Here is a 16,596-nt window from a genome sequence, read left to right as displayed (position 1 = left end):
TCCCTCGAGCATCTCCAGTTGGTCCAAGTTGCTGCTGCTTGCCTCCTAACTGGAAATCGTTCGAGGGAGTACCTTATTCCAATTCTGGCCAACTTTCCCTGGCACCCTGTACATTTTAAAGTGCCTTTTAAGATTCTTTCATTTGTGTTTAAATCTTTCAATAGTCTCGCCCCTGTCATGATTCGGTTTGGGACCAACAGGTGGCACTGTAGGGCTCCCCCTGCAGCTGCACACCTGTTGGTCATGAGGTAAGTAGCGCTTTAAAAGGACTCCCAGCCCGACTACTCATTGTCGGGTCATGTTTGCTCTTGCTACTGCCATGTTCGTTTGTTGCTGTTTGCTCTTGGCTTCTGTCATGTTTGTTTCAGTCATGTTTAGCTCGTTGTTATGTTTTAGCTTCAGTCATGTTTTGGTTATTGAGAGTTTTTAGTTTCTGGCATAGTGTTTGTTTGTTACTTTGGACTTGTTTTATTTTCATGACTTTGTTTTGGATTTAGTTTTCTGTGTTTTATCAATACACTTCTTCAAATACACCATGCTCCTCCCTCCTGCCTGCTTTTTGGGGTCCACCACCACCAGGCAACGTGACAGCCCCACCTGACTTCTCTGAGCTCCCCGGCCTCTGCATCAAGCAAGCAAACCAGACACGACTCGACGTACAAGGACTAAGAGGGGGCCTGAGTTTTTTTCCATCGCCGGTTTAGACAAGCGGGCGGTTGCCTCACGTTTATCTCTCTGTCGATCTTCAAAACTCATCTTAAAACACATTTTTATTCTTTGGCCTTCCACTCCATAAATAAAGTTGTACACTACTCACAAAAAGTTCAGGTGAATTTTCAGGATGAACCTACAGTGCCCAGGTAAACCTTTTGCAACTTTTGAATGCATGTGTTCAAGTAAGTTTTGCACAACCAGGAGCTGAAATACAAAATTCACAAAAGATCCATGAACCGATCAATACATTTGCTGGTTCGATTTGAATTGGTATTTCAATCGTCTTCTTCATCACGCTGTTCATATTTTCATGACATCATGAGCCCAAGACCGAGTAGATCAACAGTACCTCGTCATCGCCCTGCTTCAAAATAGATTTATGGAGAGAGAAATGACCACTGATCTTACTTAGTGTGTCATTGAGTGTCATCGGTAGGATGAACTACAGATACAGAGAGAGAGTGGAAGAGCCACATAAAACGCATCATCCTTGGAAATGTTCATGGATCAAACAGCTGTTGTGAATTTTGTCCTCCAGTCCTCCAGCACCTTGTTCGAGAAGAGCAACGTGTGCCAAAACATCTGAGACATTGAACAGTTCACCTGTAAAATTTAGAGTGCATTTTACGTTCATCTTGAACTTTTACCCAAAAGCCCATTTATTATGTTTCTGTTTGGTTTCGTTTGGTTTTGTTCCCTCCATGCGCCCTTTTGGTCGCCACCGTTTGTCGCCATCCGGGTCCCTTGTGTTTAGCCAATCAGCTCCCTCAACCTTTTGTGTCTTGTCCAGGTGTTTCTCCTTGTCTCGTCACTTTGCTTGTATTTAGTTCCCTGAGGTCTGTCAGTCTTTGTTGGGTCATTGTGAGTTGTGCGTGTCTCTGTGCGCCGCTCCTGTCACGTTTTGTTTTCTGTCACGGGTTTCTTTTGTTACTTTGGCTCCTTGTGATTTCCAGGACTTTGTTTGAGTACGTGTTGTTAGTGTTTTTCCAGTGTACTCCTGTTTGTATTTTTGTTAAAAACAACTTGGTCAGTTCCACCCTGCTCCTCCCTGCTTTTTTGGGGTCCTACATGACTACCTCGCAAATCCTTTGACACCAATACCCCAAAGTTTTTGGGAGTCGTGGATGAGTATCATTTATTCATTAAAGAGGTTCTTCTGTAATTATTAAACCTGAGTAAAAACACGCACATTAGAGATGATAAACGTGCTGACAGTCGAGCATTGTATTTATTTGTTTATTTATTTATTGGTTGATTTTTAGCTGGGTGTTGACATTATTACCTTCCTCCAGAAGGTGGCAAAAGAACACCACTAAACATTTCGCATTGCTTCACAAGAATAACAACAACCGGGTACCTTTTGTCCCTTTGTGCATACAGCATAGCCAATTACACTGGCACCGTTGGAAGTACCAGCTGTAGTCAGCGGCGGGGGCTTCCATCTAACCTGCAGAACCCCGGGCGTCTGACCACACTGGACCTGAACCTCCTGTGGAGGGAGTGGGGGCCCTGGGGACCACGAGCGAGAAAATAAATAGTCTTAAAAGATACAACTAATTTGATTTTCCCCACCCTCCCCTGACGAGTTGGTGTGAGACAAAATCCACAGTTCTCAATCGTTTTGAGTGCCCCACCAGATGACACCAGTTTTTTTTTCTTTATTCCCATTCAATCCAATACGATACACCTTTATGTAAATAGAGCTTTCACAACAGCTGCAGCTGTAACACAGTACTTTATATGGATCATTTAACCTAAAAATCATCCATCCATCCATTTTCTACATTAAAGTGTCGAAAGCATCTTACGTCAATACCCAGTGACCATGGTCAAAGGTAAACATGTAAAGACAGGCAACCATTCACATTCACACTTACACTGTCACCTCGTGGGAACTGAGCCCACCCTGTCTACACGATAGTCAGGGAGGTGAACCACTGATCCGTTACTCTTTTATTTCTTTCCAAAATGCATCTTAGATTTAATTCTGAGCTGTTACTACTGTTAAAATACGATATTTTATCACAGAAATGTTCATATAAATTCCTTACATACTACTCTACGACATAATACTCAGTAAAGATTCCTCAATAAAACAACAAAAGGTTTTCACTGTAATACAGTAATAATACTGAAAGTTTGTTCCTGAGAACATTGCATTGTTTTATCTAATGAAGGCTAAATAACATGCAAAATACAGTTGGAATAAATAAAATGATGTGCTGACTAATCCGTGGGGTGAATCTGTACATAACTTTGTGGCCGACCCCGTCAACACTGAAGCATTACAGCTATGCATTTTTGTTGGATACACAACCAAAGTTTCATTAGTGCCAGTGTTAAAATGAATCCAGTAACTGTTGCCGAATTTTACAATCTACAAACAGTTCAGCCAGACGCCGTCCTCTTTATCAATAGCCGTGCAATGCATAGAAGACTATTTTAAGCGCCTCTAATTAAATTGTTCAATGGACGCGTCATGAAATGAACTCTCAGCAGGTTTTCTCATCGGATTCCAACAGAAAAAGCACAGCATGACGCCTTTTACGATGCCCTTTTCTCTATTCATCATCTTGTCATTTCTGTGCAGCATCCCGATTGTCAATCAATTAAAGCCCTGCTTCCTTCTCCTTACATCTCCAATAACTCCCCCGAAACACACAAACACACATCCCAAATACATTCATCTCACCCCTAATTGCCTGCTTTCATGTGGTGTAAAAATTTTGAATACTGGCTCCAATGAAAAATAATGAAAAACTATCCATCAATTTTCAATACCACTTGTCCTCATTAGGGGTGCAGTCGAGCTGGAGTCTTTCATGGCTGACTTTGGCCCACAGAATCCTTAGACTGGTCATGACCAAAACGCAGGACACTCATTGACAAAATCCTTTACATTCACCTTCATTCATATAGGATGTATAATTAGAGTCTGATTTGCTAAAGATGATGAGATGCAAAAACCGGCAAGAACTTGAGTGCCGGTGCAAACAGATTTGGAAGCTGATCTATTAATGGGACACATCCCAAATTGTGTCTACCGATTGCGCCAATTGTGATCGCTGAGTTTCTTTCTTTAAAGTGCTGGGTCTGCAAGGCAGGCGCACGCCAGCATGCAAAGCGATGCCAGCATGGCACACAAAGAGAAACAAAAAATTATGGTGACATCCTACCGATTGAGCACTGCAATTTGGGATCTTCTGAATGATCAGAGTGCTGAATTGGATCCAGTCACAAGAGGGAGTCAAGTCATTTCACCTGCCAAAACTCCTTTCAACTCGCAATTTTCGTGATGTGCCCGTTGGTCAGTTCAGTGCATGGTGACAATAGCGGTTATGCGCAACCAACGTCTGAAAAACAAGACCAAGCACTTTCATCCGCTTCAGGCCACTGATGGCACCCTACAATTGGAGAACGGGACAAGGCACCTACAAAGTTTTTGCTTCACACAAGGTGTCTTCAAGAGCTAAAAAAGTTCATCGCATTCATAGGGTCACACTAAATACCCATATAACAAAAATTTACAAAGGTTTTAAGCTGCATGCTTCATCTAAATATTTGAACTTGGGAAACACAGGATTAACCCAAAAGTAGAAAATAGTGTGAATGCTGTATGTAAATGAGGAAACAAGCTCACGTTCTGCAATTTGGTAGTTGGAGACCACCATTTCATACTATAACTACGCACAGACTCTGCCTGGTTATCCCACCAAAATACAAAAATCCAACAAATTTAAAAGAACAAAAATAATATTTTGATGGTACAGTGAAGATAAGGTCACAGCATGCAAAATTTGAAAGGCAATTTGCAAAACTACAAAATGCTGAACACATTCTCAACAATGTCTACTGTTAAGGAATTGTTCCGCTAGAAGTAGTAGTAGAACATTGTTGAATTTCATCTTGGTATGAGAACTATTGACACTAGTCTCTGTCCTGAAAATCTGCTGAAGTAGTTAAAACAAAGAATGTACTGTGAAGTTTAGAGCCCATTTCCCTTTGGTTAATTAACAGCCCCCCAAGGGTTTTCTTGCCTCCACCACCCCATAAAAGTCCCTGAAGGCTCTCAAGTGCCCTCAAAGAGGAACCCTAATCTCAAGATCTGTGACCAGAAGGTATTTCCTGCTCAATGTTATTACAATCAACTTTAGTGCCCTCGACCCCCACCACTTCTGGGGCCCCCCTCCGCGGGACATGTTTTAGAGGAGCTGTTGTCTCCGGTATCTGTGTTCCTGCCATCGCACCAAATGGGGGGTAGTGGTGGTCTGGTCTCACCTCACCGCTCCTGGCTTCCTCCGGCCACACCGGGTCAGATGACATGTTACTTTCTTTGTTTCGGGATTTGCATGAGAGGCGTACCTCCCCGCCTCTCATTATCATATTGTCTCTATATAATCTCATGAATGTGTTTCTTCGGGGCTTCCTGATGAAATCTGAGACTCACAGGAGCCCGAATCGATTCGTGTTGCGTTGCGATAAACTGAAGAAAAGACTACGTGGTGTTGGGTCTTCTTCCACCTTATAGAGAGATAAAAGAATCTGTAACCAAGGAAGGGCCAAGAGCAAATTGACAGCTCCCATTCCTCAACACTACCAAACGTCAATGTTGCACTGTAGTTTATTTTAGGTAGTGGAACAAGCCAGTAATTTAGCAGTGCAACCAAGTGGGTCCATGGTAAAAAAAAAACAAAACAAAAAAAACGTATATATACTTCTTCAAGTCAAGAGGGGTACGCTCTGGTGAAAAGCAAACCACTCCAATCTCCCATGTACCCAAACTTTGTGGACACACTGTACAACTAATTCCAGCTTGATCTTGTCACTACTCACAAAGCTAAACAGTACATGCTCATTGTTTTGTGGTCAGAAACATAGCAAGTCAATACTTTAATACAAATATACAAACAGGAATATCCTATACGTTATTATAAAAGGTTGAAAAGACCACGGTTTCAGTGTTATGATTTTTTTTTTTCTATTTTGCTTTGCTTCCCAGGCATCATGCACGGGAAGATTAAAAGACACTGGAAACACAGGCCAAGAGGGAATATGGTTCAAACTAACATTCCAAACATGTTTAAGTGACGATATTATTTTACAAACCAGATTTGGTTTGTAAAATAATATGTTGGTAATTACTGAATAATTAATTGGGTATCTTGAATGTATGGATCCAGTATGGATGGTTAATAGCGAGTTAATTTGCAGACTCACCTGCAGTTTGGGTGCAGAACTCCACAGAGATTTCCCTCTTGTCCCTCTGCTCAGTCGGAAGCTGCCAAGGCACCTGGTGCGTCTGTGCCACAACCTTCACTTTGTAACCCGTCATGGGCTTCAGGTTGAAGAATTGGTATTTATACCCGCCGGCCTTGATCATGTCGTACTCTGCGCCATTGAGGAAGAGGGTGTGACTGTAGTTGCTGTTGCTGGGCATCCAAGAGAGCTCAGCGGAGCTCTGCGTGATGTTGTCCACCCGCAGGAAATAAGGGGCCACCACCACGTCTTTTCCCACCAGCACTGTGCACCGGAGCTCGTCTGACAAACCGCGCTCAGTAACGCTCTGCACGGAGATCCTGTAGGTGTTGGTTGCGAGATTGAGTTTCTCAATCAGGGACTTAGTCCTGCCCCCATAGGGGACACTCATTCGTATCTCCTTGTCCACCAAGACATTGTAGCCATTGATGGAGCCCCAGCCAGGAGGTACCACAGGGGGGTCCCAGCCAATGATGATACTCTTGGCCAATTGTTTAATCAGGTTGATGCGGCGAGGATAAGGCACAATATTTTCACCGACCTCGTCAATATTGACATCTAAGGTTCCCGTCCCATTGCTGGAGGAGCCCAGGAGGTCCATGCCCAGGCTGCTGCCGCTGCCGCTGTTTAGGCAGCCTTCTTTACTGTCAGACAGCAGGCTGCCTAAACCTGTCTCCATCCCCCTGCTGACTCCCAGTCTCTGAGGTCCCAGGCTACTGTGGTTGAGGTTGCCAGGTTCTTTAGCTACTGAGTCCCTGTGTTGAATGGAGGTTGTCTCCTCCTCTAAAAAATCCACAAAATTGGAGGGAACGAGCCCCCGTTGGCCATCCAGGAGCTCTCCTAAAATACAAAATGGGAACGAGATGGTTGGCAATGGGGGCACAATTGAGAAAGTGAAGAATAAACTATATGTGGCACCAGACCTTCATAAAAGCCATCCTCATCCATTGTTCCGTAAACATAGAGGTACTTTCCTGCCACCAGGGGAAGCTCTGCTTCTGGATGCTCATTTGGCCCATCATAAGGATTGTAACTAGCACAAAAGCACAAAATAGCAAAATCTTAGCCTGTTTCCCATTTATGGATTGACCAGAACCACAATATTATTTTATACTAAAACAATTGATTAGAAAAGATACATCCTTGGTGAAAAAGGATGTGTACTACTCTACTCTATGCCTGGGCATGTCTTTCCAGGTTGAGTAAATAGTAATGCTTTATTTATAATGATTTCCCGGCAACCACGCCAACCCTGTTTCAGGCCATTGGGCAAAAAACAGGAAAGACGCAACGTGGGATGTGAGCCGGCACGTGACGGTTTGATACGGCACGCTTCATTCAACTACGCTGTGACACATAAATCGGGACCCGGCAGGAGAGCTTCATTTGAGTCTGCAATGGTAAAATACTCCATAGCTGACACGTTTCATCTGTCGAGACCTTGGCCCGTGAAAAACAGAATGAGAACGTGACAAGGGTGAGTCACCCCATCAGAAGATGATGGACCGGTAGGGAATGTAAAGGCAAAGGCGTCCCATGGTAAAATCGGGGAACGGAATCTACTGTGCCTTTCATATCAAGACTTGAATATGAAAAAAAGAAGGGCCAAAATACCGTGGCTCATTGTGTTTCAGTCAGTCAAACTGGGCTGCCGTGGCTATTGGCAACATAATGCAAGTGGGGGATTAAGTGTTTGGACGGGAACTTGTGCCTCATCTGTCGTTGATTCGTCTCATTCATGTTTTGGTGTTGTGCAATTAACAAAACACAAAACTAATTTTTAGATTGTATCAAAAAAAGTCCTATAAATGAAAAAGAACAAATCTTTTGATGATATCAATGACATCTTGTACATTACCACCGAGGCAGGCAGGCACTAATGATGATGTGCCAGTTATAACATTTTCTTTGATTAAGTTTACTTAAGTTTATGTATTTATTTATTTTTGCTTGTGCAATTGGCCTTTTGACTGTTACCACAGCCCCACATATCTTTTTAAATTTTTAACCTACCTGTAGCGAGCTATACACAGGCGGACCTTCCCTGTAAACCGTGGCTTAGACCTGGTGGTCAAACCAAGCTCTTTGTCCATCTGGAGAAGAAAGATGCAGCTCTTTCAATATTATTAAACAGGTTAGTCGGTGCCTAATAAAGTCATAAAAGAAATAACTGACAGCTGGATTGTAAAGGCGAAGCACTTGGAAGTGGAAACTATAACTGTTGTGGAGATGCCACTTTGCCTCATGAACATTGCTGTGGTCTCATAAGAAAGGCGGACCCAAAATCCTCCATGATTGTATTTGTGCATGCCTCTGCTGTACTGGAATTGCACTGAATGTTTAATGCTTATAAGGAAGGAACACTAGTTGAAAGAATATCATTTCTCTCCTTCATTCACCGTCTACATGTAGTGGTACAATATTCAACTGAACATTATCAAAGACCTCAGAAAGAAGTGTCCTTGCTGAACTGCTGCCTCGACTGCGAGTAAGGAATGTTGGCTTGACAGAGAGGAGCTCCGGTTTGTCTCCACTGGTCTGGAGTGGACGAATGAACTCCGATATCAAAGATCTGCTTGCCGGAGTGTCACTGCCTATGGCTCAAAGAAAGCATGTTATCACGCCTCACAGCCAATCAACAGAACTGAAGACAAGACGGTAAAAAAACAAAGCAAATACTAATTACAACCAAATTTGAAAACTACATTACAAATTATAGTCGATCTCAGTCAATCTGTTAGCATGTGGCATTTACATGACATCATTTAAAAGAATACAATTTTTTTTATATATGCCTAAACACTAATCTTCAAATGGTCTTGGTCAGAATTTATAATGATTTTTCAACCACAACAGAGCATTTATGTAAGTTATTTAAGCACTACAGCATAACACCGTCACCTGAACGATTCCCATGAATGCAACTGCTAATGCAAGGTTGTCAAGTGGGAAAATGTCAACATTTATGACAGATTTAAAAAAATTTAAAAGTTGAAGGTTTTATGTAAATTTTTCTCAAGTACCAAGAGCCCATTTATAGACAGGTATTTGTGCAGCATGCATTTCACAAAGAAAAACACTTTACAATAGACCAGAAAGTATGCCCCAGAAAGTTGATTCTGATGATTAGTATGATTTTCAAGAAAGAAAATCATACTAATCATCAGAAATCAGTCTCACCTTTGCCTATCGGGGCTGCCAATCCATTTAGAAGCTGGGACAGAGATTTGTTGGGAGAAGAAGGAGATTCACACGCTGTAATAGGTTCAGTGCTGAGGATGTCAAAGCCCGCCTGAAGACGGAACTTCTCCAGCTCTTTGGACAGCAGGTTGAATTGCTCGCTCTGACTCCGACATTTCTCCTCCAGCTCGCGAACTTTGGCCTGATGGCGATCAGGGTAAAGAGGACAGGTGTGGGTCAAAAATACAAATATTGGAAAATGACAGAGGGCGAAATAGAATTGAAAACAAATGGGAATGTTAAGAAATCCGCAGGTTGCGAGATGCTAAATAATCACATGCTGGAGAGCACACCACACCTGTGGTGAATAGGCACGGTGTAACACATGCACATGCATCGATCATTGATCATATGCAGTAGTTGGTGTGGGAACAGAGGCTTTTACTGGGCAAGTACTCCTGGGGCCTGTGTGTCCACGTGTGTGGACATGACGTCTGGCTTTGAAGACTATAAGGGCCTGGCGTCCGCATATAAGGATGTTTCATCAAGTAAAAAAAGAATTCTTTGTTTTCTTTGTCAAATAATATGACAATTTAATTGAGGTTCTAATTTAGGGAAGCACGGTGAAGTGACTTCTACTGTTGCTATTCTAGATAGTGCTATGCAAAGAATTTCACAATTTTAACTCATTCGCTGAATGTACGTGGACAGTACAGTCATGCAAGAGTTCGGGGTCCAAGGAGGTTAAATATATTATAAGGTTAATATCAAATAAATCAAGTTAAAGGTTGTTTTTTATTACATGCTCTAATGGTTACATGGAGTCAGTTCTTATTAGGCGCGGCAAAATATTATGATGCAGCTGTCAGAATGATGCAGTGCAGTTCAACACCACTGCAAACTACAAGTATACGAATAAATGATGAATTAATACATATCTGACTGTGTCAAGAAATCATTATCTTCAAAAATTCATTTTTTTCCTTACAACTCTTCTGTTGGATCTCATTAGACTGTGCAGGTGCACCTAATGTTGCGGTACATTAGGTCACTGGCGTCTTTTGGCTTTATGGATGCTATGAAAGTTTCATTTGTCAAAACCTTTCATCAAATATTAAAGCAATGGGCTGAATATTTCGCTGTGATCAATGCAAAGAGAAGCCGTGTTTATACGGTCAGTCATGTTTCAGAGTCTAGTGTGTGAGTGTGCTTTGAAGGGGGGAGGAGGAATACGAGGTGGGTGAGCAGCAAGGTCCGAGGAGAGGTTTCTCACGAAACCAAAATCCAACAAAATATAACCAGTATAACTGTTTACATAGACTTTACTCTTCTAAAACTATGGTTGGATTGCACATTTACTGTATTCCATGACTAGCTGTGATGTCAAGCCATTTACACTATAACAAAGAATAAACTGCCTCTACTGATAGCACAAGCGAAGATGTTAAAATATCCACTAAATCAATTAAAAAAAAGAATTCTGAAATACCTGCATACTGTCCAAGTGGTTCTATCAACACCCACACAGTTAAAAAAAAGAGAGAGAAAGAGAGACAGAAGTGAAATCACTCGTGTATATAATAATACATATTCAACATGACAATTAACCTAAACTTGAGAATAACAATGAGCACAACATGGACGGCTGTTTTGTCGTTGGATGTAAGAGCAGTTGACCAATATGGAGGTTGAACAGAGCTCTATCCTGCAGGTTCTACCGTTCTGCTTGAACATACGAGAACCACACAAAGCCCCGCCGCTCAGTTCAAAAGCTCACCTCTAAAAGATGGACAGCGCCCTCATGTTCCTTTTTCGCCTCAACCTGAGCCTGTAAAACACAGGTACGAGATCAGGTCAACATGATTGGAGTTATTCTTCTACTTTTCATTAAAATAATAACGACAAATTCTCACACAATATTTCCAAAATAAGGTTTGTTTTTATTGAAATTTGTTCATCCAAAATGCACAAAACAATCCGTGCAAAACTAGGCATAGATTTACAAACCATAACATTAGGCAGACCTGCAACGTACAGGATAGTAAGATGACACTTATTCCAGCACAAAAACTCAGTCTGTTTCTTTTCATACTGTCCACATATGAATGAAAGTAAACAAGAAGGAGGCTTTCTGTATAGATAACTAACTGAAACAGCCAATAAACATCCACCGTTGAATTTACTATCCGATATATCATGTTCAGGCTCATGATGAACTGAAACCTTTTCTAGATGGCTTCAAAAGGCAGAATGCATCACAGACACATACAACATAGATAAAAACAACCATTCACACTCACAGTGTCTGAATGGGAATTAGGTGAAGGATGGACCGAAATGAAAAATCTGGGCCAGAACCAAAAATTGAAAATGAGGAAACTAATGCCAAAACCTGACCCCCCAACCACCTCCCCTCACAAAATAAACAGAACCTTAAAAATCTCAAAGAAAAAAAAAAGATCCCAGACTGCATAATTTTCTGTGTTTTTCCAAATATATCGTGATGTTATGTTTCCCAACGGATTTTAAAATTTTATTTTTATACATCATTGTGAACAGTACAAATTCATTTTTCTCAACCCGACCCAGGCCTCTTTTGTCTGTGGATTTAAACGGAATATGTATCTGATGTGACTGCAGTCTGGCTGCTCAGGTCGCGCTCATCCAACCTATACGTCATCAAAAGGAGACAAACGTCACAACTGCAGACAGGCACCAAAAGCAAATGCGCACAACCGAACAGAAAACAGTCAGTGGCGAAAAGAAGAAGCTTGAGAACAGTTTTTGTGCCCATTCATGTCACTTCACGGGTGCATGTTGCTCACATTTGCTGTTGTAATTTGGATCCGGACTCATTTATATGTGTCAAGGCACTAACTTTGCTCAGCTCAACGTGCCGTCGATGCATGCTTGCGTTGTTACAGCTTCCTGTTTATGTCACGGTGTTTCAATTACAAAAGTTTTTCAACCCAAAAATGCACTTTTGGGCAATTTTCGGCCAAAACTTTTCTGTCGCCGGATTTTTGGTGTATCCCTAAATTGAACCCAAACTGGTCAAACAAGTCAATTGAGCGAATCATGACACCAGCAACAATCGCTAACCAGCAAACATCAACATTGTTCTTGCTTATTATGCCACAACGTAATTCGTTCATTTGCCGTATTGAATGGATCAAACTCAATTTGCTTTGTTACCACAACCAAACTGCAGCCAAAACATTTGTTAGCAGAACCAACCTTTCGGCTCAGTCTGAACACAAATTCAATTACTGTGTTCACACCTGACAAAACACGGCACCGAGGGGAAAACAAACTGAGCTTCGATCACAACAGACTAAACTTTCTGTTTTTCGAGGTTGGAGTTCTCCAGTTTTCGGAGCATAATTGACTCTTTGCATTCAAGGATCATTTGGCCAAAATAGCAACCACATGCCTGACAGCACTTCCTAATGCACGCAAGTTCATGCACTTAGCTTGAGGCAGGTTGCTCCTGATACATCGAAGTGAACATTTTTTTGAAGTTTGATTTTGCTATGCTTTAATTTTTTTCCATGTACATGTATCTGAGAGCAAAAAAAAAAAAAAAGTTCAACGGTTACATTCTAGCCTCCAGATGTTCAATTCAATTCAATTGTATTTATAGAGCACTTTTGAACAGCTATTGCTGCATACAAAGTGCTGTACATGGAGCAATTTAACATATACAATAAACAGTAAAACAAATCGGTAACAATGACGGTAGAAAGCAACGAACAGTAAAACCAAGAACAAATCTAAGTCATGCTGAGTCGAATGCCAAAGAATACAAGTGAGTTTTGAGGAGTGATTTGAAGATGGGCAGCGAGGAGGCTTGCCGAATGTTCAATGGGAGGTCATTCCAGAGAGAGGGACCAGCAACAGAAAAGGCTTGATCCCCTCTGAGCCTCAGTTTAGTTCTTGGTACTTCTAATAATGTCTGGTCCACAGACCTGAGGGGGCGGGCAGGTCTGTAGGGGCGGATGAGCTCAGAGAGTTAAGGTGGCGCGAGGTAATTTAGAGATTTGAAAACAAATAAGAGGGTCTTGAAAGTAACTCGAAAATGTATGGGGAGCCAGTGAGGGATGCCAGATTAGGCGTTATGTGCTCCCTCTTACGAGTACCAGTCAAGAGGCGGGCAGCGGCATTCTGGACCAGCTGAAGGCGCTTAATGGAGGACTGGCTGACTCCAAAGTAAAGGGAATTGCAGTAATCGAGCCGGGATGTGACAAAGGCATGAATTACTGTCTCAAAGTGTTCATGAGAGAGGAAAGGTTTTACTTTGCCCAGCTGTCTAAGGTGAAAGATGGATTTAACAACTGCACCAATTTGCCAGTCAAGTTTGAAATCACTGTCCAGTTTAAGGCCCAAGTTTGAGACTGTTGACTTAAGGAGACAGGGGGGTCAAGTCTACAGGATGGATGTACAAGGGCCACTGGGACCAAATAGTATCACCTCTGTCTTCTTTTCATTGAAATTCAAGACATTTTGTCCCATCCAGGTTTTGATTTCTTTCAGGCAGGACAGAAGTGGCCTTAACGAGAAGGCGTCTTTTTTGCTTAGTGGGACATAGATCTGGCAGTCATCTGCATAGCAGTGATGGGAAAACCATGTTTCCTTAAGATGGAACCCAGTGGGAGCAGATACAGCGAGAACAGCAGATGCCCCAGAATTGAGCCCTGTGGAACACCACATGACAGGGGAGCAGTGCGTGACTCAGAGCAGCCAAGGCTGACACAAAAGGTTCTGTCAGCTAAATAGCACCTAAACCACTCAAGAGCACTACCGCCAATGCCCACCAAGTGCTGCAAACGAGTCAGCAGAATACTGTGATCCACTGTATCAATGCCTCAGTTAAGTCAAATAAAACTAGACACAAGTGGTCTCCAGTGTCATTTGCCAGGAGGATGTCATTAGAAATGCGTAACAGGGCTGACTCTGTGCTATGCATCGTCTTGAAGCCTGACTGGAAGACCTCCAAGATGTTATGTTCATCCAAGAAAAGTTTCAACTGCAAGTGTACCACTTTTTCCAGAATTTTTGAAATGAAAGGCAGTTTGGAAATGGGCCTGACACTTGACGGTCGGTGAAGGCCCTCGTTATCGAGGAATGCGGCCCCCAGGACAAGGCGACGGCTCCTGGTGCTTGTGTCTCCGATGATTGTGGAGGCCCAGTCTTCCCCGGGACCCCCGCCCGCAGGATTGACAGAAGTGGGTTGAGGGGCCGGGCGGTTGCCGGGCCCTCTCCTTCCTCCGCGCTCGCCGGTCCTCCTCCGCAGCGACGCGTCGAGTCTCGAGGATCTGGACCCCACCCCGCACAGCCCCAAGCCAGGCCACCCGATCCGCGGCCAGGTCAGCCCGGGGGAATCCGGCACCGCTGAAGATAACCCTTTAGCTGGTCTTTGAATCGTCTTTTCGGGCCACCGCGGGGACGGGTGCCCTGCAGCAACTCCGCGTAGAGCAGTTGCTTCGGGAGACGGTCGTCGCTCATTTGCTGCACGTGGCCGGCCCACCATAGTTGGGCCAGGGTGATCATGGCCTCGATGATCGTGAGGCCAGCCCGAATGAGGATCTCATTATTGGTCACTCTCTCCTCCCAGGAAACGTTGAGGAGAGATCGGAGTCATCCTTGGTGGAACCTCTCGAGTCTCTTGATGTTGCTGGTCGTGTTGGTGGAAATGGTGTGATTCCTGAAGACCCGACGACCGAGGCGTCCAAAGGCTGTGTGGGCTGCCTGGATACGGTAAATGAGGTCCTCCATGAGGCCGGCGTCCTCCTGGATAATGCTGCCCAGGTAAGGGAACGCCGAGACCTGCTCGATGGGTTTGTCACAGGCTCCAACCAGTTTAGCTGTAATGAGTTCCTTTTTCTTGAGTAATGGCAAGAAGAGAAAATCAGGAAACATGTTGTGGCCTTATAACAGGTCATTGAACAACAAAAATCACGCTGGCAAAACTGGAATTGTGTTGTCGGTGGTGTTGTGTTTGTGTATCCAAGCTGATGATGGTTAGTGTATTTGCAAGTCATCTGATGATAAAAAAAATGTGGGAGAAAAAAAAAGGCTTTTAAGAACAGGGAACATCTGCTCTGAGAAAATATGAAAGCACACGTTGATTGAACACTTGAATCTATTTTGCAGGCAAATCATTTAAGAGAATGCAGCGCATCTGAAGGCCGATAAGGCAGGAATGAGATTCTGCGGATGAGAGAAAACGCTGCCTGCAAGTGGCCAACTGTGAAGTTAGCACAACGCTAGAGCAGCAACACCGAGCTGCACACAGAAAGAACTGGTGACAATTCTAATCACGTTCACACTATCAACAATCTCAGCCTCTGCTCCACTCGTTTTGACATTAAAGTCAGTTCCAGTGCACAAAAAATAAAAAATAAAAGCCAAGTACCAAAATGGTCTTGGCCACAGCATTTTTTGGATAAGCAGGCCTCAAAAAGGTGTCATAACTACTTTGCAATTGGAGTGCACCATTTGTTTGTTTGTGACAGACAAGAGTGCTTCTGAAATGTTAAAAAGATAGGATTAGGTAGGGAAGGGAGAGCTGAGGGATGGATGGGGTCACGGTGGACAGCTCTAGAAGCGCCAGGGATGACAACTTGTCGGAAAGATGCCAAGTGTAAGGATTCTTTCAGTTTTATTGTGATGTAGCACAGCCTGGAATAGCGGAACAGCTTGTTGAAGCCCATCACCACCACCGGCTGAACAAAAACAAGAACAGCTGTCAAGAACGCTGCAGCTTTTACTGTTGAACAACCTGACTTCTCTTACCTTCTGAAGCAGGTCAATCTCCTGCTGCTTTGCATTGAGTACAGCCAAGGCCTGCTCATGCTCCACCTCGAGCTGCTGCCTCCGCTCCGCAGCCTCACGCATATGCTGTCCACAGGGGGATGCGAGTTTGGAGGACCAGGGAGGTAGGGGGATTGTGTGAGGAGGGCATAAAGACGGCTAATGTTAGTGGGACAAAGAGCCATTGCAAAGTGCATCCTCGGTCTTCACGATGAATTCCACTCAATACAAGTGTTACATGCTCGCCCGCATCACACACGCAAAAGCTGGTTAACAGTGTACAGTGTCCTGACCTCATTGACACCCTGAGGGATGAGCGCAACATAGACTCCAAACTGCAGTTCACTAATAAATGATGTGTGACTGCTGACAAATGTTCTTTCTAGGCCAGAATGCAAAATAAAAAATAAAAAAACAACTTTCAGGATGACAATTTTGGTGAATACAGCACATCAGCCTACAAGAAGTACCGTATTGGCCCGAATATAAGATGGCCCTGATTATAAGATGACCCCCTCTTTTTCAAGACTCAAGTTTGAAAAAAGACTTTTTGAACACCAAATTATTTTTTGTACAGAAAATAATTACAGTACCGGTACATCTGAAACAAATGATTATAACCATACATTTGAG

The 16,596-nt window shown here is 43.1% G+C and overlaps 1 protein-coding gene across 18 annotated transcripts in view; it reads right to left on the bottom strand.

Moving 5' to 3' along the window:
• rimbp2b (RIMS binding protein 2b) overlaps positions 1-16,596 on the bottom strand; it is an 89,553-nt gene that overhangs the window by 17,004 nt on the left and 55,953 nt on the right. For 16 of the 18 annotated variants that reach the window (XR_007962706.1, XM_052067991.1, XM_052067990.1 and 13 more), the window contains 9 exons: positions 15,946-16,050; positions 10,928-10,978; positions 10,640-10,660; positions 9,151-9,352; positions 8,416-8,564; positions 7,984-8,063; positions 6,894-7,003; positions 5,932-6,810; positions 2,072-2,223 (listed from right to left, as the gene is read on the bottom strand). Coding sequence is in view for 17 of the 18 variants with exons in the window: in XM_052067991.1 (XP_051923951.1) it covers positions 2,072-2,223; positions 5,932-6,810; positions 6,894-7,003; positions 7,984-8,063; positions 8,416-8,564; positions 9,151-9,352; positions 10,640-10,660; positions 10,928-10,978; positions 15,946-16,050 (1,749 nt within the window). In the remaining variant the exon portion in view is untranslated. The remainder of the gene's footprint in view (positions 1-2,071; positions 2,224-5,931; positions 6,811-6,893; positions 7,004-7,983; positions 8,064-8,415; positions 8,565-9,150; positions 9,353-10,639; positions 10,661-10,927; positions 10,979-15,945; positions 16,051-16,596) is intronic. The other 2 variants (XM_052067986.1, XM_052067989.1) reach the window with 1 other exon arrangement.

This window comes from Hippocampus zosterae, chromosome 6, assembly GCF_025434085.1.
Source record: "Hippocampus zosterae strain Florida chromosome 6, ASM2543408v3, whole genome shotgun sequence".
NCBI lineage: Eukaryota > Metazoa > Chordata > Actinopteri > Syngnathiformes > Syngnathidae > Hippocampus > Hippocampus zosterae.
The sequence above is the reverse complement of the archived record's forward strand: the minus strand, read 5'-3'. Positions and strand labels throughout refer to the sequence as shown.